Genomic DNA, 26,711 nt, shown 5'->3' with positions numbered 1-26,711 from the left:
ATGTCATTGTCAGGAGAAAAGACTGGCAGGATGTCAGAGTGACCAAGGCCATGTGTGGTGCTGACTGCTGGACAGATGACAGGCTCATTGTCTCCAAAATGAGGTGCTGCATCAGACCCAAGGGGCGACCACAAGGAAACAAGGTTATGAAAAGAATCAACGCAGCGAAGCTAAAGAACCCCAGCATAGCTTCAGCGCTGGCTGAACACTTAGAAATCAAGCTTGCTGACCTACACCTCACAGGCAGCACGGAGGACGACTGGGAACACTTCAGGGATGCTGTCCATACATCTGCACTGAATATGCTCGGGCCCTCTACCTGCAAGCAGCATGACTGGTTCGATGAGAATGATGAGGAGATACAGGCTGTACTTGTTGAAAAGCACTGTCTTCACTGGGCCTGTCAGAACGACCCATCTTCAGCTGCCAAGAAAAATGCTGTTACCAGTGCTCATAGGACAGTCCAGAATAAACTGCATAAAATGCAGAATGCCTGACTGAGCTCCAAGGCAGATGAAATACAGGGATACGCTGACAGAAACAACTTGAAACAGTTCTATAAAGTCCTCAACATTCTCTACAGACCTCAATCTCATGGGAGTTCCCTCCTCCTGAGTACAGATGGTACAACTCTCATTGCAGAGAGGGCTCAGATCCTGCAGAGATGGGCTGAACACTTTGAAGCCGTCCTCAATCGAACTTCATCTATTAATGATGAGGCAATAGACAGGATTCCCCAGGTCGATATCAACAGTGCCATGGATGACTCAGCGGTAGTAGCCAAAGTCACGAAAGCTGTCAGCCAGCTATCCAGTGGCAAAGCCTTAGGGGCAGATGCCATACCCGCAGAGATCTACAAAGCTGCCAGTCCTGTACTTACCAAGAAGCTCACCGAGCTGTTCCAGTCCTTTTGGAAGCAAGGATCCATTCCTCAGGAACTTAAAGACGCTTCCATCGTACACCTCTACAAGTGGAAGGGCAATCAGCAAATATGCCACAACCACTGAGGAATCTCTCTGCTATCTATCACAGGAAAAACCCTCGCAAGGGTACTGCTAAATCATCTGGTCACTCATCTGAAGCTGGGCCTGCTTCCAGAGGCACAATGTGGCTTCTGCAAAGGTCACAGGACTATTGACATGATTTTTGCTGCGCGCCAACTTCAGGAGAAGTGTCAAGAGCAGAATCGCGAGTTCTACACAACCTTTGTTGACCTCGCGAAAGCCTTCGACACTGTAAGCCAGCAAGGCCTGTGGAGGATCATGTCAAAGTTCGGCTGCCCCCCCAATTTCATTCAGATGCTACGCCAGTTCCATGATGGCATGATGACCAGATTACTGGGTGGCGGAGAATCCTCTGAGGCATTCCCAGTCACCAATGGCTGTGTGCTTGTACCCACACTGTTCAGCATGATGTTTTCTGCCATGCTGAATGATGCCTTCCAGGACAGTGTGGCTGGAATCAGCCTCAAGTACAGACTGGATGGGAAGCTCTTCAGCCTGAGGAGACTTCAAGCTATTACTAAAGTGAAGGAGACTGTTTTGAGAGACTTCCTCTTTGCCAATGACTGCACCCTGTATACTGGCTCAGACCCAGAGATGCAAGTCAGTATGGACAAATTTTCCACAGCCTATGACAACTTTGGACTCACCATCAACATCAAAAAGACCAAAGTCATGCACCAGCCTACTTCTCATGCACCATACACAGAACCTATAATCACAAAGGGCAGAAACTACAGGCAGTGGACCAGTTCACTTATCTTGGCAGCACCCTCTCCCAAGCAGTGACTATTGATACAGAAGTTAACTACAGAATAGCAAAGGCAAGTTCTGCTTTCGGTAGACTGTGCTCCACTGTACAGGAACGTTGAGGAATCAGCCCAGCAACAAAACTGAACATCTACAGTGCCATGGTACTCACTACCCTCCTGTATGCCTGTGAAACGTGGACTGTGTATCGAAGGCATGCAAGACAGCTCAATCACTTCCATGTGATTTGTCTTCGCAGAATATTACGCATCAGATGGCAAGTCAAAGTATCAGACACTGAAGTTCTCTCTAGAACAAATCTACCATTAGTCCACACACTGCTGATGAGAGTGCAGACCCGGTGGGCAGGTCATGTCACTCATATGCCAGATGAACGCATACCCAAGCAGCTCCTTTTTGGGGAACTCTCTGCTGGAAAATGCTCGCGTGGAGGGCAGAAGAAACGTTACAAAGGCACACTCAAGACCTCCCTGAAGTCGCTTGACATAGACACAACCACCTGGGAAACGCTGGCACAAAACTGCCCTACCTGGCGCTGCTTCATCCACAAGGACTATCAAGCTTACGAAGCAAGGTGCATTGCTGAAGCACAACTTAAGTGCGAGCTGCGCAAGTCCAGAGCCACCAGTGCAACTACAGTGCCTACACAAGTCTGTCCAATATGTGCCAGGACATTCAGTGCCTGAATTGGCCTGATCAGTCATCTTCGGACACATCGCATCCAGCCTCAAAATGACTATGGCGTTGAGGTCCTCATCGATGATGGACGAACAACTAAGCTAACAACTATACAAAAACTAAGACTCCAGTATAGAGTTCTGGTCAATACCACTTGTCACAGCCTGCCAATCAGAGAATGTTTGCTTTATCTCTTTTCTCTATCTCTTCCTATTTATTTGGATTTTGATAATTAGTCTATTTGTAAAGGTTGCTCCCATCGCCAAAGCAGAAAGAAAAGTAAAATGTGTCAAAAGTTTTGAAAATTTACGCAAAAAGGGGTTAGATTATGGGGAACTGTATGTCTGAGAATCTGTATTACAGCATTGCAACCTTTACTCTATCAAATGCAAATTGATCTGGACAATATCCAGGCTTGGGCTGACAAGTGGCAAATAATATTTGTGTCACACAAATGCCAGGCAATGACCATCAATAATAAGAGACACTAACCAGCACCTCTTAACATTCAATGGTGTAAATATCACTGAATCCCCCACTGTCAACATTCTTGGGGTTACCACTGAGTTGAAACTCAACTGGACTCACCACATAAATACAGTGGCTACAAAAGCAGGTCAGAAGCTACAAGGCACAAGTCAGGAATGTGATGGAATACTCACCACTTGTCTGGGTGGATGCAGCTCCAACAACACTCAAGAAGCTTGACACATCCAGGACAAAGCAGCCCACTTGAGTGGCACCACATCTATAAACATTCAATCCCTCCACCATCGACGCTCAGTAGCAGTGTGTACTATTCACAAGGTGCACTTCAGCAATTCACCAAAGATCCTTAGACAGCAGCTTCCAAATCCACAACCAGTTCCATCTAGAAGAACAAGGACAGCAGATCCATGGGAACACCACCCATCCAGTTCCCCTCCAAGCCACCCACCATCCTGACTTGGAAATTATCCCTGTTCCTTTGCAGTTGCTGGGTCAAAATCCTGGAATTCCCTCCCTAACAGATTGTGGGTCAACCCACAGAACATGGACTGCAGCAATTCAAGAAGGCAGCTCAGCACCCCCTATTTTCTCAAGGGCAGCTACAGATGGACAATAAACGTTGGCCAGCCAGCAATGCCCATGTACCGTGAATGAATAAAAAAATCCCTCAGAGCACAACTCTTCACAAGTATGACTCTTACAGTTCACAGTGGAAGCAAACATGTCATCAGACTTTCAGTAGCAAAACAGAAAGCACAGAAAAGCATACTAGACAATATGCTGAACCGTATGGCGTATTTATCACTGAAATTTAACAAAACACATACACATATCAGGCTGAACTGCACCATGATGCCTTTTCACACTCATTTCAGTGCAGGGGCATTCAGGAATCAATTCTGTGCGTGGCTAGGAATTGCCCCAGAGCTGCTCCTGTTCTATGTAAATAGGGTTGCCAGCATATTTGCAGCTCGATTAGGAGCAGTGACAGAGAACTTCCTGCTGCATGTTTAGGGAAACTAATAACAGGCCAAACTGCCATTAAGCTAGTGTAAAAGGTAACATTGCAACAACGAGTCCTCACCAAGGAAACTGTAACAAAACAAAAATGATTGATGAACTGTGAATTTTAACATTACCCTAAGAGCAGCACTTGGCACTGGAGGGCACAATGTGCTTGAATCAGTTACTGTGCAAGAAGGTTGTGGTTAGCACAAGTTTTATTTTCCACAACCAAAATATCAGGCTGTCATCATGTCTAATGTATAGCTGTATCCATGAACAGTATGAGCCCATTGTTACTCTGAGTATTTATCATTCCGATTTCCTGGGACAATTCACCATGGTTAAATATGAGCACGTTACTGGGAAGGTCCGGATATCAGATAACAAAAGGCTAACATTTGGTAGCTCACTATTTGTTGAGGGGAGTCCTAGCTGTGCAACACAGCAGTGCACTTTAATAATAGGGTAGATTTTCAAAGATTGTGGTTACTGCAATTATATTTACTTATACTTAGAGTTTGTGCTTTTACTGCACATATTACTCAGCTGTACTTCCTTAAATTCTTGTCGAAAGTAGAAAAGATTAAGATCTAAGCATGTATAAACGTAGTACATGTAATCTAAACCACAAGTTTCTGGTAGTAATCTATTGAATGTTGCCAAAAACTTAAAAGTTCCTTTGCCCTCTCCAGATCAAAAAAAAACGTCCACATGTATTAACATTTAAAGCAGAATTGAGAAGACAAAGTATCTTGTCCATTTGATTTCTTTCTTGTATCACTATATCTTGAAACTAGAGGCTCTGAATTTGAAGGTTGGGCAAAATGGCTCAGAAAAATGTAAAATATAAAGCCCATTTTTGACAGCAAGTGAACGAATATTCAGAGAGTTGTTGGAGAATTACATTGTTCAATTTTTTTTTGAAGTGTATGAACATATTATACAAAATGTTTATAAATATTCCCCAAATGTTATAGGTTTTAAAACTAGATGGTAATAATATTCTCAGACTCTAACTCTACTTGTGATCGAAGTCCTGGTTGCAATTAAATACAGGAAGGATATTGAAAACTTCCTAGAAGCATGAAAACCACAACAGAAGAAGTAAATGAAAAAACATAATTGAAACCACATCCAAAACCCACATCCTTATTATTTACCAGTAGCATCCAAAGGACATTGTTGAGATGCAAAAAGCACAAGGGTCTTGACTTTTTATAACTTGGAATCATCCAGCTCCAAAACATGAAAGAGCACAACATCTGTCTAGGGTTAAAAGTTTACAGAGTGTCTACAACACTAAAGCAGTTTTCCCTCACAGAAATTCAAACAGGCCAGTTATTCAATTCTACGAGCCAAAACTCCAGATTGGAGACCGGACGTACCACTCTAAGATGCGCTTCGGGACCCAGTGGAAGTCCTGAAGCATGAACCTATGTGGGAACTGCCCGGGAAGTTTAAACTCCCGATGGGCAATTCTCCTACTCAACAGCATCTTCTGCGAATGTCACGGATTCTGAGATAGAGTTGGAGACTGAGGAGACCTGAATAATTACCCAAAAAATGTCAAGGCAGATTAAAACCTAGTCTTTCACCTGAGCAATTACACAACCAAGCTCCCCCCAATGACCCTTCCAACCATCCAATTCCACAAGCCCGATCTGTTTACCAACCCTCCTGGCGACCACCCTCCCCCCAACCCAGGGATTTTGAATGCAAAATCTTAGCTGATACTTTAGTGCAGTAGATAGGACGTGCTGCATTGTTGGGGTGCTGTCTTTCAGATCTGGAAGAAATGTGCAGATACACAGTTGGGAGAAAGCTTTGGATATAACAGTAATTTGCTCATCATTTCCGCTGCTTAAAAGATGGGCCTGTGTGTATGAAATTGTTTAGGCTTTAAAAAGAAATCAAAACATTCTAAAGCACATCACAACCAATGAAGTGTTTTTGAATTGCAGTCACTATTATAATGTAGGAAACATAGCAATTCATTTTGGCACAATGAGGTTCCACAAATTGCGATAAATGGTCAATCAATCATTTGTTTTAATTATGCTAGTATTGTTTATTCGTTCAGGGGATGTGGACATTGCTGGCTGGGCCAGCATTTATTGCCCATCCTTGAGGGCAATTGCTCTGGGTCTGGAGTCGTACGTAGGCTAGACTGGGTAAGGATGACAGACTTACTTCCCTACACATTAGCGAACCAGATAGGTTTTTACAACAATCGACAACGGTATTGTGGTCATCATTAGATATTTAATTCCAGATTTTTACTGCATTGAAATTTCACCATCTGCCACAGTGGGATTCAAACCCCAGTCCTCAGTGCATTATCCTGGATCTTCTGGATTAATTGGTCCAGTGACAATATCACTGCACCCCTACCTCCTCCTTGCCCCTGAAGGATAAACAACTTCCAGAATGCTAAGGAAAACTACCCATGTTTTTACATCCACTGAGAGGATGACTGGGTCTTGGTTTAATGTTTACTCTGAAAGACAGCACTCCGACAATGCAGCAATCCCTACCGACTGTACTCAAGTATCAGTTTAGATTTTGTGCTCAGAATCTCTGGGGTAGGACTCGAACCGACAACTTTCTGCCTCAGAGGTGTTAGTGTACCACTGGGCCATGCTGACATCATTTAATTTAGGAATAAAGGGATAACAGGTAGCACACACTGTGTGTGTGTGTGTGTGTGTGTGTGTGTGTGGTGGTGGGTAACTGGGTAGTCTGCACTATGGATAGGTGATCCTCAAATCACACCCTACCTTTATTTTTCCACCCAAAAAAATTAGACAAGTGACATCTACATTATCATTCTTGTTTAATTTTCCTGGAAGAATTCCAGGAAAGCCACCCCATATCGCAGCATGATTGAATTGTCTAAAGCTGAATACATAGCAAAGTAAACTAAGTTACTTATTGAATGTTTGTATATTATTGCTATACCAGTACAGAAATAGCTTTAATTAAACACTTCTGGCTTGCAGTAAAAGTAAAATTAAGTTCATTAGGTATGATTTACCTTTGCTAGTATCATAGTGTTCATTGTGAATTAGCAACTCTGTTTACAGCACATTTGATTTTATTCTCAATGACAACTCAGGATCATCACCATTTTCAAAGTTACTTTTAGACAACATATTATACATGGGGCTCATATGGTTGATTCTTGATCATATCACTTGTAGAATTTTACAGTGCAAAAAGGTGGCCATTCAGCTGCTCTTTCTTGTGTTGGTCCTTTGAGTGTTGTCCAATTTTGTCCCACATTCTTGCTTGGCCCCCATAATCCAGCAAAATTAGTCCCCTTCAAGTCCACATCCAATAATCTTCAGAAAGAATCTGATTCCACTTTCAGCTAGTGCATTAGAGATCTTAACAACAGTCTGTGGAAATATTCTTTTTTCCCCTTCTAGTTCCTTTGCCAATTATTCTAAATCTGGTTATGGACCCACTTGCATGAGAAAATTCCTCCTTTCTTGCTCAATCAAAATCCCTCCTCATTTTCAAAAACTGCATTTGACCTTTCTTTTACTTTCTCTTCTCTCAGAAGAACAATTCCACCTGCTCCCATCTCTCCATATAACTGGAGTCCCTATTACCATTGTGACAAAGCTCCCCTGCATCCTTTTCAAGGTCTCAGCATTCTTCTTAAAATCTAATGCCCAGAATTAAAAATAATACTTGAGCTGAGGCCTAAGCAGTGATCTGGAAATTTAACATCGGCTTCCTTGTTTGTATGTTCAATGCCCTATTCACAAGGCCATATGTTTACATTATCAACCGCTCCACCACCTCCAAAGATCTATGAATAAGCACCTCTAGGTGAGCTACATAAAAATATTTCTCCCCATCCTGCTTCTCATTATTTGATTAGTTATCTGAAGACTGTCCACCCTGGTCCAGCTGTAAATGGAAACTGGTTCTCATCATTTTTAAGCACTCACTATTGAGTGCCTCTCCTAAATTCTCCCTTAACCTTCCCTGCTCTAAGGAGACTAATGCTATCTTTTCTAGTTTTATCACATATCTGAAATCCCTCCTCCTGCTATCATTCTGGTATTTCCGCTCTGCATCCTCTCCAGGGCTTTGGCATCCTTCCTGAAGTGTGATGCCAGGACCAATGATCTATAAAGGATTAGCATAATTTCTTTGCTTGAAAATCTTATTTTAATAAAGCCTCTGAATGCCTGTCCTTCAATGTAGTTCATCCTTGGTAAACATGGTTGCTCCTAGGATTCTGATGAGAGTGTGTATTTTACTTCACAGGATCTATCTTTGTATGAATACCTGCATATGTAAACACATCTTCTTTCAAACACAATTCTCCTACAGCCTGAAATGACAATGGCTCAGTACAAATACATTAAATTACTCAGAGTTTGTCATTTCAAGCACTTTATAACCTATAACGCCAGCAGCTTTGCCAATCTTTGAATTAGCTTCTCATCTAGTTGACCACCTTCCTTAATGAAAAAATTATGTTATTTACAAGAACAGAATAAAAGCGTGAACCAGATAGAATATGGATGAGAGGCTATGTTTACATTGTGAAATTGGATAACTAGTTTTAGTACTAGGCTATTTACTTCTAAAGTCTACATCTGCTCAATTTCAACTCCAAAATGAATGAGCACAATGTGTTAAAGGAAGCATCTAAAAGACTTGGATTTATATATAACATACTTTATAACCTCAAGTTGTCCCAAAACATTTTACAGCTAATTAGATAGTAATGTAGTGCAGAGCAAGGTCCTGCAATCAGTAATAATACATTGATCTGATAATCAATTTTAGTGACGTTGGTTGAGGGATAAATGTTGGCCAGGAGTCTGGGAGAACTTCTCGGTAATATAAAGATGCCATGGCATTTTTGACATCCACCTGAGATGACAGACTAGGCCTTACTTTAGCATCTTGTCTGAAAGAGTGCTTCAGTGGCGCAGCACTTCCTGCTACGTTGGTGCGGAACTATTTAATTTAACTGGTACAAATTCAAGTATTTTTTAAAAACTTGCAAGTCATTGGGAATGCATAAACAACTGATGTTACTTATTTTAAATTATTTCCATTTAATCAACTCCTCTCCCTTTTGTCAACTTAACAATAGATCACAATGTTTAAAAGAAAAACACACTTGCGAGCTACAGATTGTGAAGCATTTATTCTGGTGGAGATGTTTTAACAGTTGCGATTGATTCTTGAAGATGGAGGGTCATTAATTTAAGCATTATTGACTGTGGGGATGTGCTGCCTTAAACAATGTCCCCTTGCCAGTGTTCAGGAGGAGATTGGTTCTCCATTTCACTGGGAGTTAATACTTGGAGGATTAAGTAAAAACCTTCTTGAGAATTCCCTTTGCGTGATTGATTCAAAATAAGTTGTTTTATTGATCTTGATGATTTGCATCTTTAAGATCAAAAGCAGCAACTCTTAAAACATCTCCACTAGAGCATGTGTTCCAGAATCTCTTTCCCCAAGAGGGTTTTCCTCGTAAATTTAGTGATTTGCTGTTCAGATGACAAAACAGAGGATTTGCTGAAATGGAAATAATTTAAAATAAGTAAATTATAACAGTAAAGCCTATAAACTGATCTGTTACCAACTCCACAACTTTCATTCATACCCATTTTTGGATAAAATACAAAGAAAGCAACAGTAAAAAGCTTAAGAAGGGAGTACATCTGTATTGAAAAAATGAATCAAAATAAAATTTTAAAATGCTAACTCAGATTAGCAAAGGCACAAATTCAGAATACAGACCCTTCCCACCACCCCCCACTACGGGTGCAGCTGAATCAAGATATCTCTACATTCAAATCTCCCAGATTAACATCACATTGCTCAGTGCCAGCTGGAATCCCAGCTGCATCAGTATTCCACATTCTATTTTATTGGTAAGGAACAAAGCAGTTTCTCTTCATACTTGGGATGAAAGCAGATTGCAGTCAATGTGTAGTCCTTTTCCAGTCTTCTCTTTCTGTAGCAGCCCTGCCATTATAGCTCCATGACTGTATAAACCTGTAGCCAGATCAGTCATAGCTACTCCAGGTCTAACAGGGTCACCATCCTAATGGAAAATAGATAAAAATATTATCAATATCTGCAGATTAAAAACAAATACTTATGTCAATAATGAGGAATAGTGAGGTGAATTCTTTCAATTGTTGCTTGATGTTATTTAATTGATGTGAGAATAGGATGTGTCGATGTAGTTAATTAAGCAATGTCTGTAGGGCATCCCTGCCACAAGAAAATGGTCTGGCAGGTGAAATAATCAACATGTCCCCTTGTTCGGGAGGAAACTGGTTCTGCATTTCACTGCAATTCCAATACCTTGAGCATTAGAATCGTACAATTATAGAATCCCTACAATGCAGGAGGTTGCCATTTGGTCCATCAAGTCTCCATCAACTCTCCAACAGGGCATCCTATCCAGGCCCTGTCCCCATAATCCCACATATTTATCCTGCTAATCCCCCAACTCGTTTGTATCTTTTTGTATCTAAATTGTTTGTATCTATCTTCAGTCTCAGAAATTTGCAACTAAGATATTTGGCTTAATGGATGGACTATCTTTGGGTAATTCGGACTACTCATTTATTTTATCTTACTTTCACCTTTGTTTAATTTCCTATCTTCTTATTTTTTTTTAATTCTTCACATTCCTGATGCTTATGGCTTCGTCTTCTGATATTTGTTGCATGTTCACTTTTTCTTACTGGCCTCTGGATTCAACCTCTAAATCCCCAATGTATTCACATGGTAGGACATCACCTATTTCATGATCAGGTCCATGTCCTCTCTCCCCACTCATCGACATACAGTTTGCATGATACAATGGCCTAGCAGTGAGAGTGGTTGGAAGGAGAACTCAACACACAGAAGACAAGAAAACAAAGAAATAGAGGCAATGGATAAAGGTAGTGGGAAGCAGGGACAGGGCGGAGCAAGAGAACATTGGAAAATATCCTATTGGATAACAAGCTGCACCCAGGAACCTTATTACACATTCGGGTTGTCATACATCCAGGAGAAAGATTCTAAATAACTATGGCCCCAAGGCAAGGGGAAAAAATCTATTTCTTTAAAAAATAATGGGTCAAAAATAAAATAATTCTTATTCCTACAGGTCATGTCAAAAATATTATCCAAGAGGAAGGGCAGATTAAATCTGATCCATAAGCAAGCCATCCTTGGATGGATCACAGTAAACCTTTCCTACTCACAGCAACAATGTTTATGATCTTCATACAACACTCTTGAGCAGCACCAGCTGTTTATCACATCATGCAAGCATATGTGCTCATGTGGCTCAAAGAACACAGATATTGTTGAGAAAAATAAAGCCCAAAGTTTATGAGCACTGCACCCAAGAAGGTAAAGAAGTAGGATCCAGCCCATTTAGCTTGCCCTATTATCCAAGTCCACGTGTAGGATCCCCTTCATGACATGTCATCCTCAAGTTATTGAAACACATGCATTTTTTTAAAAAGCATCAACAATGGTTACATTTACCACATTAAACTAGGGCATCAATTTATCAGCTAACACCATGGAAAGTAGAGGCTTTACTAATACACTTTACTAATTCTTTTCACAGCTTCACAAACCTGGTTTATGGAGTCCACCTCAATATTTTAGGTCAGTCTAAGGAAATAGAGATAGTTTTAAGTAATTTATATTTGTATTTGTGGGTATTAGAATAAAGGATATGATGATGATAGCAGTCACTATATATCCATATATGCTTAAGGGGACTATTTTAAAGATCAACTTTGTTCTACGGGCAGTTGGTATGTCTGTAGGGAATGCAGCTTACATGCTGGGAAAGCAGGATAATTATTCATTTTAGTTATGTACTTTTTACTTAGGAGCGAACTAATGGACTTTTGTTCACAAAATGAAAAGGTCCCCTGGGCTTTTTTCAAATCAAAGGAATAGAAAATGGGTTTAAACATGCAAGATCATGTGATAATATGGCTATTGGGAGGAGCTAGGTTTGTAGCAGAAGAACAGTCAGCTCTGGCTGGGGTTTATTTAAAGGCAGAGGTCTGCAAGCTGCACTCTCTACACACTCTCGCTGAAAGTGTCATGGCTGTTTACACTCCTTATAGAAAGTATATTTATGATTGTTAATTGCATTTAACATGGAATTTTAATTCTGTAAGCAAATGTTAATTACTTGGAACTGAGACGATAAGTTAGAAATTAAAGTTGTTTCCTGTCATTTTTAAATTATTGCTCAACAGTTAAGAATTAAGCCGCTTCATTTTGTTAGAATTATAGGGCCTGATTTTAACATCGAGTTGTGCCCATTTTTGGAGCGAAAGCTTGATAAAATAGCGTGATCTGCGCCAGTTCCCCGTTAACCAAGGCCCAAAAATGGCCGCAATCAGGACCGCACCCAAAACAGGTACGATAGCCACTTAAATGCATTTGAGTGCATTTAAATTGAATTAATGGGCTGCACGCCCAACTTTGCCAGCATTTCCACCTTTACCACCACATTCACCAATCTGGAATCCAGAAACAGAGATGCTCCTTTCCTCTCCCCCCTTTTCAGAGTGATGAGATGGTTTTGCAATGCAATGAATCAATCTTGCTTTTGGTTGCTGCTGGAGCTGAAGAGGAGGAGCTGGAGGCATAGGGGGCCTGGGCCTTATCACTTGCAGGAGTAGAAAGAGACGACTACCAGAGGCAGGAGGTGACTGCTGTTCACCCAAAGCGGGGGGGGGGCATAAGAGAAGGAGGGAGCTGAGACCCCAGCAGTTCCATTCTGGAGTGTCATTTGAACAGATATCAACACCGTCTGCCACCAAAAGTTTGGCAGTCCAAACTTTCTCCGCATCCGAAAGGAGGCGGTGTAACACCTGTGCAACCTATTCCAAGATCTGACACCTAGAGGCAGGGAGGGAGGGCACCCAGTCTCAGTCGCTGTCGAATTGATGTCCACTCTGAACTTTTAGGTGACTGGTTCCTTCTGCCGATTAGCCATGCACACCTGTGTCAAACTGGGCAGTACATCAAATCTAATCTGGACCATGCCCATCAGGAAGCCCGAGCTGCAGGGTTCGCAGCCATTGCAGGGATGCCTCATGTTCAGGGAGCCATCACACGCCGTCCTCCAAGCCCCCCTACAGAATCCGCATATTCAACTTGCGTGCAGCCATAACGCGAACATTATGCACATCTGTGAAATAGTGTGCATGACATCTTCATTGTCAAGAGCTTGGACATCCCAGAGGTATTTGAGAAGCAGCCCAGGCTGTGGGAGTGGCATGGTTATCAGCTTTGGACGTGGCTGATGATGCCAGTGCGGAGGCCTGCATCTGAGGAGGAGACCCACTACAATGAGGCAGATGTAGCCACCCGTGCGATAGTGGAGAGATGCATTGGGTTTCTCAAAATACGATTCCAGCGCCTGGATCGATCTGGTGGGACCCTCCAATACAACTCATAAGAACATAAGAAATAGGAGCAGGAGTAGGCCATTCAGCCCTTCGAGCCTGCCCCGCCATTCAATAAGGTCATGGCTGATGTGTCGTGGCTCAGTTCCACATTCCCGCCCTCTCCCCATAACCCTTAATCCCCTCGCTTAACAAAAACCCATCAACCCGCGTCTTAAAAATATTTAGCGAGGCAGCCTCCACCACCTCAACGGGCAGAGAATTCCAGAGATTCACCACCCTTTGAGTGAAGAAGTTCTTCCTCAACTCCGTTCTAAACCGCCCACCCTTTATCTTGAGGCTGTGCCCCCTAGTCCTACTGTCCTTTCTGATCGGGAAGAGCCTCTCCACCTCTATCCTATCCATCCCATTCATCATTTTATACGTCTCAATGAGATCTCCCCTCATTCTTCTAAACTCTAACGAGTACAAGCCTAGTTTATTCAGCCTCTCCTCATAGCTCAACCCCCTCAACTCCGGTATCAGCCTAGTAAACCTCCTCTGCACTCCCTCCAAGGCTAAAATATCCTTGTGTAAGTACGGCGCCCAAAACTGCACACAGTACTCCAGCTGCGGCCTCACCAATGCCCTATACAGCCGCAGCAAGACCTCCCTACTTTTATATTCAATCCCCCTCGCTATGAAGGCCAGCATCCCATTAGCCTTCCTGACCACCTGCTGCACCTGCAGGCTGGGTTTTTGCGACTCATGCACAAGGACCCCGAGGTCCCTCTGCACCGTCGCATGCTGCAGTTTTTCTCCACGTAAGTAATAATCCTTCCTACCATTATTCCTACCAAAGTGGACCACCTTGCACTTGCCAACATTAAATTCCATTTGCCAGTTCCTGGCCCATTTGCCCAGCCTATCTAGATCCTTCTGCAGACTCTCCGCACCCTCCGCGCAATTTGCCGTTCCACCAATCTTGGTGTCATCAGCAAATTTCGACACCATACACTCGGTTCCCTCCTCCAGATCATCTATACAAATGGTAAATAGCTGAGGCCCCAGCACCAACCCCTGGGGCACTCCACTAGTCACCAACCACCAATCCAAATAGCACCCATTGACCCCCACTCTCTGCCTCCTATTTGACAACCAATCCTCTATCCACGCTAACACCCTACCCCCAACTCCATGCCCCCTTACCTTCTGCAATAACCTCTTGTGAGGTACCTTGTCAAACGCCTTCTGAAAATCAAGAAAGACCACATCCACCGGCTCTCCTCTATCCACCGCCCGAGACACATCCTCATAGAACTCCAATAAATTTGTCAGACACGACTTCCCCTTAACGAAACCGTGCTGCGTCTGCTCCATCAAGCAATTCCCCTCAAGATGTCTCGCTATTTCCTCCTTGATGACGGATTCTAACATTTTACCTACAACAGACGTTAAACTAACCAGCCTATAATTCCCTGCCTTTTGCCTGGCACCCTTCTTAAACAACGGCGTAACATTAACCGCTTTCCAATTTTCCGGCACTTCCCCGGAATCCAGCGACGTCTGGAAAATAACCACCAAGGCATCCACTATCACCTCCGCCATTTCTTTCAGAGCCCTCGGATGCATTCCATCCGGTCCTGGGGACTTGTCCACAATCAGTCCCTCCAGTCTGTCGAGCACCGCCTCTCTAGTAACAATAATGTCATTAACTCAGTGATCAATAAACTCAATAAACTCAAGTGATCTCTTCCCACACCGTGGTCATGTGCTGTGCCTTTCACAATCTGGCTCTACAGAGAGGTGACCTATTGGAGGAGGAGGATGTGGAGGCTGACCAGTTGGGCATCACTGGGGAGGAGACCAACAGGAGGAGGAGGAGAAAGATGAGGAACTGCATGCCGAGGAACACCAACCAGACATTCAAGGGCTGGCAGTCCAAACGAGGCATGCGAGGATGGCAAGGAAGGCCCCGATCACCAGGTTCACTCGCTAGGGGTTTGTATCTGTGGGTCCCATCCCCCCAACCCCGCCACCACTGCAAAATTCCTTATATATCCTGCAACGTCGTCACACCAGAGTGGTGAGCCTGAGTACTCTGTTAGCGAGTTTTCTGGCAGGCAGGAAAATGAAGACGACTTGCTAAGCATCATTATGATGGTGGCCTGGTGCAAACTAGTCTGACTCCTACCCGAGCTCTGCATGCATGCTGGCACCTGGGCTCACATCTGTGTAGTGGGTAAAGGATCTGAAGCCCCCATACAGGATTCTGGAGTCAGTGGGATGAGGGACTGGAAGGAATCGCTTGTGAGGTCTGTGGAACCAATGGCTGCCTTTTCTCAGTGACAGCATTGAGGGGCCTCCCAAACTAACATCAATTTGAAGCATCCCTCCAGCAATCATCAGTGGAAGAGGATTCCTATTCGAGACAAATCTGACACAAATTAGCTACAAACAGGCGGTGAAAAAACATTTAATTGCAATAAAGGTGATTAAATAAGACGTTTTAACAAAGACTTGTGAGCAAACAGCGTTAAGCTTAAGAATCTAATTGGTGCAGCCCTTCACCCATGCCATCTCAGTGCAACTACAACTTCATAACCTTACGTGACTTAGCACTACATCTCAGTGACACCCCAGAATATACATCAGAGGTGGAGGGGCCAGCTGCCTACCTTGCCCTGTAGCATGTGATGTGTGTGGCCTTTGGAGGCTGTGACCTTGAGGGCCGTGGCCTGCTCCAAGTGTCTGGGATGTTTCCTCTTCATCCCGCTATTCCTGAGATGCCCTGCTGTCAGCAAGGGGGGAGTCAGAAGGTACAGCCACAGCTACAATCTCCTGACTGGAAGGCCTCAGGATGGGCTTGAGCCCTTCCTCCTCCCTTGAGGTTCCTGTGAGCCCCTGGATTCATGGGACAGCAGCGCTTCTGCAGTGAGCTCCAGAAGTTCTGGTCACCTGGCACTGACAGTCCTGGAAGACTACCTGCATCCTACCCATGGTGTTGGGCCCTCTGTGATGGCCACTTGAGTCAGGGGCTACCTCTCAATGGCTGCAACAAGTGCCTTCAGGCTATGCTCTGCAACCCCTCAGCCATGACCCTCTGAAACTGGGCCACGTCTCAAGGGCTGCTGCCATAGCCTGGTGTCTCAGTGCTGTCCGCTGGGTCTCCTGCAAGCTCTCAAGCTTCTCGGCCACGGGCTACAGAATCTCAAGAAGCCTGTTCAGTCCCTCAGCCGTGGCCTGTTGTGACTTAGTCATCATTTGGAGCCTGCCACTCGTGTGGATCCTCTTCCCCAGGCTTTCCACTGTAGACAAAACTCTTGCAGTGTTAACCTGGGAAGCATGCAAGACAGGCAATAGCTGGTCCTCCTGAAAGCCTTGGACTCCTCCCAAAAGCCTAGCAGCTGGTCCAGTGTGGCCATCAGCCCTTCCTGCATTCCCTGGCACTGCTGCGGCATCTCCAGCAGCTGAGGGAGAAATGATCTCAGAGATCCAGCATGTAGCCTGGGGCCAGCTCAGTCCTCGCCTCCAACCGACCTCTGCATGCTAAAGGTCTCAGATGTTCTCTCCTCACCCGAAGTGCATTATTAGATGTGTCGTGCTCACCAGAAAGTGACCCAGAAGCCTCACCACTAACTGGACCCACTGACATGTCAGTATCTGAGATGGTGAATTGTGAGGTGCAAGCTGACGCCAAAACTGTGCACCCTTGGAGGTCTCTTCACCCATATCCTCCAAGGATTCATCTGAGCTATCTTGAGTAGGATGTATGGGAGCTGCAATAGGGGTCTGGAGTCCAAAAGGTCCGAGGGGGATCAGATCTGTCCCTGCAACACAGGGCAAAAGGTTAAGCACGAAGGAGGGAGAGGAATCCGGGATGTCAAACACGTGATTCACATTTCTCCACTGGACACAGAACAAAGCATCAAAAAGATTATATCACAGGAACAGACCCCTTGGCCCTCCAAGCCTGTAGCCACCAGGCTGCCCATCTGATTTGTTACCCTTTACCATTCCGGAACCACATACTTCTATTCCTATCCCATTCACATGGCTGTAGAGATGTCCCTTAAAGGTGACTATCATATCGGCATCCACAACCTCCCCCCGAGGCAGCGAGTTTCAGGCACCCACTACCCTCTCTGTGCAAATAAACATGCCTTGTAGATCTACTTTAAATCTTGCCTCTTGCACCCAAAAATCGTAACCCGAGAAGTTGAGGCAAGTGAGTGGAGGAATGACAGGTGCTCATATCTTGAAGACAGCTCAATGATGCTGTCGCTGACAGCCGCATCTCCCCCTCCTTTGACAGCTCCAGTGCCCATTCCTCAGAGGAGGTGAGGACCCAGAAATCTGGCTCACGACATCTTGTCTTTGCCCTCTTATAGGTGTTATGGTCAGTCTTTTCCTGTGGAGACAGAAGGAGCCATGAAAGAAATGATGGCGTGACTCCTACAGAGCATCAGGTGGTGGCCCTTAGAGAATAAGTGCAGTGGGGCGCTTGAGGGGAGAGGAAGGAGGCGCTTAGGGGTCAGGAAGCATGCAGAATGGTGGGGATGGGAGGACCTGGGGGAAATTTGGAGGGAAGATGCAAGATGGGGTTCAGCACTCACCCTTGCTGTACGGATGAGGTCACTGCCCTTTTTCTGGCACTGCTTCGCAGTTCAGGCAGGGGAGGGCGCATTACCCTGGCACTGACTCAGGTGGTGAACTCCTCCCAGGTAGCATTTCCATCAGCCTCCCCCTGGGAAGAAGACGGTGTTTCGTCTCGCCTCTGCTGCATCCAGTAGCCTCCCCAGGTCGTCCTGAGAAAATCAGAGGGCTGGAATGTCTGCCTCTCCATTCTTGAGTTTTTAATGGAACTGCCCCTCACTAGAGCAGAAAAGCTGCAGATAGTTTGGCAGAACATTCTAGCAACTTCCATGCAGTTTGCTTGTTAGCATTGAGGGGGAAAGCAAGTGAGCACTTGCAGGCATGCTGGTGGGGAGTTAGTTGCAAGATAGAGCCAGGGGAAGTCAAACAGAGAACTGTAGAGAACAGGTTTCCAAAAAGAACAAAAGTAAGTCCCAGAAACTAGGGACTGGGGTCAAAAGAAGGCCTCAAGAAGACAATTAAGTCAAAGTTGTGGCTTGAGTTGTGAGGCAGATATTGTCAGCATATATGAATTTTCAGGAAATAGTTTTTGGAAGATCATTCGTATATAAGTTTTTAGTTTTGCTAGCAGCATATGGTGTGAAAGAATGATAACTGTACTTTGTTGTTCACAATAGCTGTTGAATCATTTAGTAATTCTATCTGCTGAGCGATCCTGTTTTACATCTTCATATAAAACATATTTAAAGTACCAGTCTAGTATGAGATTACATAAAGTTTGTATTAAGCAAACATACCAACACAACAAAAGGAATTACTTTTTATTGGAGAGCAGCGACCTTATGCTAATTGTGAACTGACTGCAAGTGCAACGCTAGGCACACAAAAGGGAGTTGGACAAGTTTGAGTGTAGCCAATGAGTCACTGGGGATTGTGTATAACAATCACAGCTCTCCCAAGAACTATTTGGGAAATTCTTCAACTGCTGAAGGTTCTCAAAGTTTTGTCCTCCATTAACTCAAGACTCTACCTGTTTTTTGCCTTTCCCAGATTGTGTGTGGTGGTGGTGGTGGGTGGGGGGTAGTAGTAGTAGTAGTGGTGGTGGTGGTGGTGGTGGTGGTGGTGGGGGGTGGGTAGTAGTAGTGGTGGTGGTGGTGGTGGTGGGGGGTGGGTAGTAGTAGTAGTAGTGGTGGTGGTGGTGGTGGTGATGATATTAGGCATAAATTACACCATGCCAGTTTAGGATATTTTTGATGGACCAGCAGGCCTTTACCTGTCCTTTTTTTTGTACTTCTGTTCTCTGGATATAAATACCCAATTCTTGAGCATCTGTAGGTCTATTCACACAATATCTATGCAAGGTCACAAATATTAGTAGAACTCAGCATGACAAGTTCGATGTGTTCTTTCCACCCACATAATTCATAATGGAATTAAGCCAAGATCTCTCACAGATGAGATTCTGAAGAAAGCAGCTGAGTCTGACAGAAAGTTGAACAGCAGACTTTCCAGAAGATCCTGACTTTGATAAGAAATTGCACTTAATGTTTTCCTGCCAATAGACATGGTTGGAGGTTAAATGCCCAGCCATACTGCAATGTAACCCACAAGGCATATTATCTCACGGGACTGACTGTGAACAGCAGGCTCTTTCAATGGCGTCAGGAGGCCTGTTGAATGGCTTCAGCAGGGAAGCAGTGACCAAGCTGCACAATCTCCTACAGGAACTAATTTGTGATCCAGAGAACAATGCCAACAGTTTCATGCTTATCATAGCCCTCAGCTGATATGATTTTAGCTCCTTGAAGCCTAGCACTGGAACAATTGCAGCATCTTTCAATTCATAATCCACTGGTGCACAGAGTAGTTATCTGATGCTTTATTCACAAGGCTAAAGGCTTCACTACAAGAGCTGCAGCAGTGTAATGGTTACACAGTTTCACTGCACTGCTTATTTGCTTGGAGAAGAAGTGAGAATTGATTCTACCTTCAATATTTTCTCAGCATCCACCTAGTTTCCAAATCACACAGGTCAGTCGCCAGATCCCTAAAAACTCGAACAATGTATTTATTTTATACCAGTTAGTTGGTTCTTAAGGGAAATAATGAAGAGATACCTTGCAAGAACCTTACTTACTCTTTTGATCTCTATCATTTACCTCGGCCAGCCCTTGGTTGGGCTGCAGAGGAACCTGGAGTGGGAGGGTGAGAATCCGGTCGTTGTGGTACATGTGGGTGCCAACGACATAGGCAAAATGCGAACTGAGGAACTGGGGAGGGAGTATGAAAAGCTGGGAATGGAATTAAAAAGTAGAACCGACAAGGTGGTTATCTCTGGGCTACTGCCTGAACCGAGTGCAGACGGGCGTAGGGTTGACAGGATTAAGGAAGTGAATGGGTGGCTCAGGGATTGGTGTGGGAGGAATGGGTTTGAATTTATGGGGCAATGGCATCAGTATTGGGGTAGGTGGGACCTGTTCGGGCAGGATGGGGTGGGTCTGAACCGTGCTGGGACCAGAGTCCTGGCGAATCATGTAAAGAGGACTGTAGATGGGGCTTTAAACTAATGGGGGGGGGGGTGCGCGCGCGCAGATAGGCAACATTAAGAGGCCTAAAGTTAAGGAGAGGGTACAGGTAAGGGTAGAGGCTGAGGATGTCCCAATAATAAAGGGAGCAGGGGGCGTGAGTATGGTTGGTGGCGTTACGGCAAATAGGGTCCAGGTGAAGGCTGGGATGAAGGCACTTTATCAGAATGCACCAAGCATTCGGAATAAAGTGGATGAGCTGGTGGCGCAGATCGGCACAAATGGATATGATCTGGTGGCCATTACAGAGATGTGGCTGCAAGGTGACAGGGACTGGGAGCTGAATGTCCAGGGGTATCAAGTGTTTAGGAAGGATAGGCGGGAGGGAAGGGGCGGGGGGGGGGGGGGGGGGGGGGCGTAGCTCTGCTGATTAAGGATCGTATCAGGGTGCTAGCAAGGGATGATATTGGAGCCAAAGAGCAGAAAGTGGAATCGTTGCGGGTAGAGATTAGGAACAGCAAAGGGAGGAAGACGCTGGTGGGTGTCATCTATAGGCCCCCGAATAATGATCTGGAGGTGGGGCGGGCTGTTAACACGCAAATAAGTGCGGCATGCAGGAATGGGACGGCTGTAGTTATGGGGGATTTCAATCTGCATATTGACTGGTCGACCCATGTTGGACACGGTGGGCTCGAGGAGTTGTTCTTGGAATGCAGCCGGGATAGTTTCCTGGAACAGTGTGTGTTGGAGCCGACGAGGGAGCGAGCGAGCTATCTTGGATCTGGTGCTATGTAATGAGGCGGGTAGAATTAGGGATCTTGCGGTGAAGGATCCTCTTGGGGAGAGTGATCATTGTATGGAGGAGTTTCTGATGCAGATGGAGGAGGACAAAGTGGGTTCCCGGACACGTGTCCTTTGTTTGAACAGAGGGGAGTATGGTAGGATGAGAGAGGAATTTGAGAATGTGGACTGGGGGAGCGCGTTGGAAGGTAGGTCTGCTGAGGAGCAGTGGAGGATCTTTAAGGAGATCTTTCTTGGTGCTCAGCAGAAATTTATTCCGATGGTTAAAAAGCACCATAGCAGGAGAGGTAATAAGCCATGGATAACGAAGGAGGTGAAGGAAAGTGTTAAATTAAAAGCGGAGGCGTTTAGAGTAGCTAAGAGTAGTGGGCGAGAAGAGGATTGGGAGCGGTTTAAATGTCAACAAAGATTGATAAAGAAATTGATAAAGAAGGGTAGGAGAAACTATGAAGCTGGGCTAGCGCTTAATATAAAAAAGGATAGCAAGAGTTTTTATAAGTATATAAAAAGGAAGAGGCTGGCTAGGGTGAACACTGGACCCTTAGAGGATGAGAGGGGGGACTTAGTGGTAGGGGATGGGGAAATGGCTGAGGTCTTAAATAACTTTTTTGTTTCGGTCTTCACGGAGGAGGACGTGAATAATTTGCCGGGTGTTAGAGATGGAAAGGTGGTAGGACTGGAGGGTCTCGATGACATTACTGTTACTAGAGAGGCGGTGCTCGACAGGCTGGAGGGACTGATTGTGGACAAGTCCCCAGGACCGGATGGAATGCATCCGAGGGCTCTGAAAGAAATGGCAGAGGTGATAGTGGATGCCTTGGTGGTTATTTTCCAGACGTCGCTGGATTCCGGGGAAGTGCCGGAAGACTGGAAAGCGGCTAATGTTACGCCGTTGTTTAAGAAGGGTGCCAGGCAAAAGGCGGGGAATTATAGGCCGGTTAGTTTAACGTCTGTTGTAGGTAAAATGTTAGAATCCGTCATCAAGGAGGAAATAGCGAGACATCTTGAGGGGAATTGCTTGATAGAGCAGACGCAGCACGGTTTCGTTAAGGGGAAGTCGTGTCTGACAAATTTATTGGAGTTCTATGAGGATGTGTCTAGGGCGGTGGATAGAGGAGAGCCGGTGGATATGGTCTTTCTTGATTTTCAGAAGGCGTTTGACAAGGTACCTCACAAGAGGTTATTGCAGAAGGTAAGGGGGCATGGAGTTGGGGGTAGGATGTTAGTGTGGATAGAGGATTGGTTGTCAAATAGGAGGCAGAGAGTGGGGGTCAATGGGTGCTATTCGGATTGGTGGTTGGTGACTAGTGGAGTGCCTCAAGGGTTGGTGCTGGGGCCTCAGCTATTTACCATTTATATAGATGATCTGGAGGAGGGAACCGAGTGTATGGTGTCGAAATTTGCTGATGACACCAAGATTGGAGGAACGGCAAACTGTGCAGAGGGTGTGGAGAGTCTGCAGAAGGATCTAGATAGGCTGGGCAAATGGGCCAGGAAATGGCAAATGGAATTTAATGTTGGCAAGTGCGAGGTGGTCCACTTTGGTAGGAATAATGGTGGGAAGGATTATTACTTACGTGGAGAAAAACTGCAGCAGGCAACGGTGCAGAGGGACCTCGGGGTCCTTGTGCATGAGTCGCAAAAACTCAGCTTGCAGGTGCAGCAGGTGGTCAGGAAGGCGAATGAGATGCTGGCCTTCATAGCGAGGGGGATTGAATATAAAAGTAGGGAGGTCTTGCTGCAGCTGTATAGGGCATTGGTGAGGCCGCAGCTGGAGTACTGTGTGCAGTTTTGGGCACCATACTTACGCAAGGATATTTTGGCCTTGGAGGGAGTGCAGAGGTGGTTTACTAGGCTGATGCCGGAGTTGAGGGGGTTGAGCTATGAGGAGAGGCTGAATAAACTAGGCTTGTACTCGTTAGAGTTTAGAAGAATGAGGGGAGATCTCATTGAGACGTATAAGATGATGAATGGGATGGACAGGATAGAGGTGGAAAGACTCTTCCCGCTCAGAAAGGACAGTAGGACTAGGGGGCACAGCCTCAAGATAAAGGGGGGGCTGTTTAGAACGGAGTTGAGGAGGAACTTCTTCACTCAAAGGGTGGTGAATCTCTGGAATTCTCTGCCCGTTGAAGTGGTGGAGGCTACCTCGCTAAATATTTTTAAGACGCCGGTTGATGGGTTTCTGATAAGAGAGGGGATTAAGGGTTATGGGGAGAGGGCGGGAATGTGGAACTGAGCCACGACACATCAGCCATGATCTTATTGAATGGCAGGGCAGGCTCGAAGGGCCAGATGGCCTATTCCTGCTCCTATTTCTTATGTTCTTATGTTCATAAACCGATGCATGGTATAGATGTAATGAGACAAGCACAAGATTATTGCTGAACGTACAATCAACAATTTCAAGCACAATTTGAGGAAGATTGGGCACATTACAGCACAGTGGTCCAGGGTTTCCATAATCATCATACACTGTATGCTCTATAACTTTGTACTGCATCAACCATTGAACATATGCATTAGGAGCAGGAGCAGGCCACTCACGCCTGCTCTACCATTCAATATCATGGCTGATCTGAGTGTTACCTCAGTTCCACATTCCTGCCTACCCCAGATGACCTTTCACCCTCTTGTCAATCAAGAACCCACCTTAAAAATATTTAAAGATTTGGCTTCCACTGAGGAAGATAGTTCTAGAGACTTTCAACCCTCTGAAAAAAATTCTCTTCATCTGTCTTAAATGATTAACCGCTATTTTAAACAATGAACCCTCATTCTAGATTGTCTGACAAGATGAAATATCCTCTCCATATCCACCCTGTCAATTCCCCTCAAGGTCTTAAAAGTTTTGATCAGTTGCCGCTTAGTCTTCTAAACTCTAATAGATACAAACCTGACCTTTCCAACCTTTCCTCATTAAGATAATCTGCCCACTCCTGCTATTAATCTAGTAAACCTTCTCTAAATTGTTTCTAATGCATCTACATCTTTCTTTAGACAAGGGGACCAGTACTGTAGATAATACTCCAGATTTGATCTTACCAATGCCTTGTACTGAAACATAATTTCCTTACTTTTTTAATCAATTCCTCTCACAATAAATGACCACATTCCATTATTTTTTTTCTAACTAATATACCTGCGAACTAGCCTTTTGTGATTCACACACTAAGACACCCAGGTCCCTCTGCACCTCAAAGTTCTGCAATCGCTCACCATTTAGACAATAAGCTTCTCTTATTCTTCCTGTCAAAATAAACTATTCCACATTTGTCTTTATTATACTCCATTTGCCAGATTTTTGCACACTAATTTACGTACCTTATGTCCCCTTTACAACTTACTTTCCTACTTATCTTTGTAGCTTCAGCAAATTTAGCAACCACATTTTCAGTCCCTTCATCCAAAAATCATTTATATAAGTTGTAAAAAGCACCAGTCCCTGTGGCACATCAGTCGTCACATCTTGCCAATCAGAAAAATACCCATTTATGCCAACTGCTTCCTGTTAGCTAGCCGATCTTTAATCTATGCGGATATGCAACCCCTACACCACAAACTTTCACTTTACACAATAATCTTCGACATGGCATCTTACCAAATACGTCTGGAAATCCAAGTACAGTATATCCACTGCTTCCCCTTTATCTACAGCATGTGGCACCTTCAAAGAACTCCAGTAAATTGATCAAACATGATTTCCTTTCCACAAAACCATGTTGCCTCAGCTTGATTGCCTTGAACTGCCAGATTGAAAGGACAAATGCGAATGTTAACAGACGAACACAACTAACGTAATGACCTACACTGACTCGATTCCTCAATACCTCCAATTTAAACTTCTCATCCTTGTACTTAAGTTCCTTTGTGGCCTAGCCTCTTTCCATATCTGTAAACTCAGCAGTTCCACAAGTCCACCAGGGTTATATGTACTTGTGACTCTGACTTCTTAGGAAATATGTTCTATTTTTTGGAATCATAAATGATGCAGCACAGGCGGTTATAAAGCCGATTATGCCAATGAACAATCCAAGTAGTCCCCACTCCTTCATTCTTTCCCCATAACTCTGTAAAATGTTCCACTTCAAGTATATCTGAACCCCTTTTGAAAATTATTATTGAATCTATTTTTTTTTTACCACTTTTCAGGCAGTGCATTCCAAAGCACAAAAATTTACTCCATAAAGAAACTTTGTTTTCTCATCCAGCCTGTAGTTCTTTGGTCAATCACCTTAAACATGTGACCTCTAATTACTGACTCTTCTACCACTGGTAACAGGTTCTTATTTACTCTATCAAAACCAGTCACAATTTTAAATACCTGTATCAAATCTCTTCTAAACCTTCTCTGTTTCTCAAGATTTATACCTTCCTTCTTATTTTTGTACAGCCCTAATTTTAATCATTGCAAGCTCGAAACCATGCCTACAGCCTTAAATTATCCCTTTAAATCCTTCCAATTCCCTGCCACTCTCCAAACCTTTCCAACAAAAGCAACAATGAGCAAAGAGGCAATGGGTCAAACCCTATTGATTAATTGTTGAAGAAACACATCAAGACTGCTAGTTTACATACTGCCATCAGGGGAGCTTTTACCATTTCTGTTAATGAACCAAACACAACTACATCCTAGTTTTGAGAAGGGGTAAAGAGAATTCGTCACTGAGGATTCCTGGTTTACTGATGTCGTAAATTTATCATTTTCTTAGGGTGATTAATCTTTATAGGTACACTGTTGGAAGAATTCATATTTAAAGATCATGTGCAAATTTGCCCCTCCCTCCCAATACAGCAACTCCTACATAATAATCTGATCATTATCAAATTATGCAAGTAACAAGAGGATGAATCCTCAACATGAACATACTGGTTCACTTGTATGTATTTAAATTATTCATCACACTTTTTTTAAACCATAAGTCATACAGTTAATATACTGATTATATAATTCCCTTCAGCTAAATATTGTACTGACTCACTGTGTATAAGCTATGCCCCTTTAGATACCAATATAATTAATAAAAGATTTTGAAATACTTTTGTGATTAGATGATACAATTTGATTTTTTGAAACTCTGGTGATGTTCTGAATATCTTTGACTCTTTGAAGGTTTTTAAAAGGCACCACCCTGACATGCATGTGCTTTCACTAGTTTACACTTGACCTAAACATGTAGATTTGTTGTAAAGAGGTATTGTGTTCGTCACAGTCACAGTCTCATTGTAGAAAATGATACATAATTCATCTACCCCAAATTCCTCTTCACCCTTTCATCTAATCTTGAAAACTAATAATCCCCATGGAGACAATATCATTTTAAAATTTATTAGCATAATGCAATTACTTCAGGATGATTGGACCATTATCCTGAATCTTAAACAGCTGTGAAAAAATCATTTATTGACTCCCTACTGAATAGTGTGAATCCAAAGAGTCACAA

At 44.0% G+C, this 26,711-nt stretch overlaps 1 protein-coding gene across 2 annotated transcripts in view; it reads right to left on the bottom strand.

The window, feature by feature from the left end:
* Positions 1 to 26,711, bottom strand: part of sugct (succinyl-CoA:glutarate-CoA transferase) — a 463,614-nt gene that overhangs the window by 343,644 nt on the left and 93,259 nt on the right. For both annotated transcript variants that reach the window (XM_080193630.1, XM_080193629.1), the window contains exon 8: positions 9,883 to 10,026. In XM_080193630.1, the coding sequence (XP_080049756.1) occupies positions 9,883 to 10,026 (144 nt within the window). The remainder of the gene's footprint in view (positions 1 to 9,882; positions 10,027 to 26,711) is intronic.

Source organism: Carcharhinus amblyrhynchos, chromosome 8, assembly GCF_965287045.1.
Source record: "Carcharhinus amblyrhynchos chromosome 8, sCarAmb.v2.hapA, whole genome shotgun sequence".
Lineage (NCBI taxonomy): Eukaryota > Metazoa > Chordata > Chondrichthyes > Carcharhiniformes > Carcharhinidae > Carcharhinus > Carcharhinus amblyrhynchos.
Note: the sequence above shows the minus strand (reverse complement) of the source record. Positions and strands in the feature narration are given on the sequence as shown.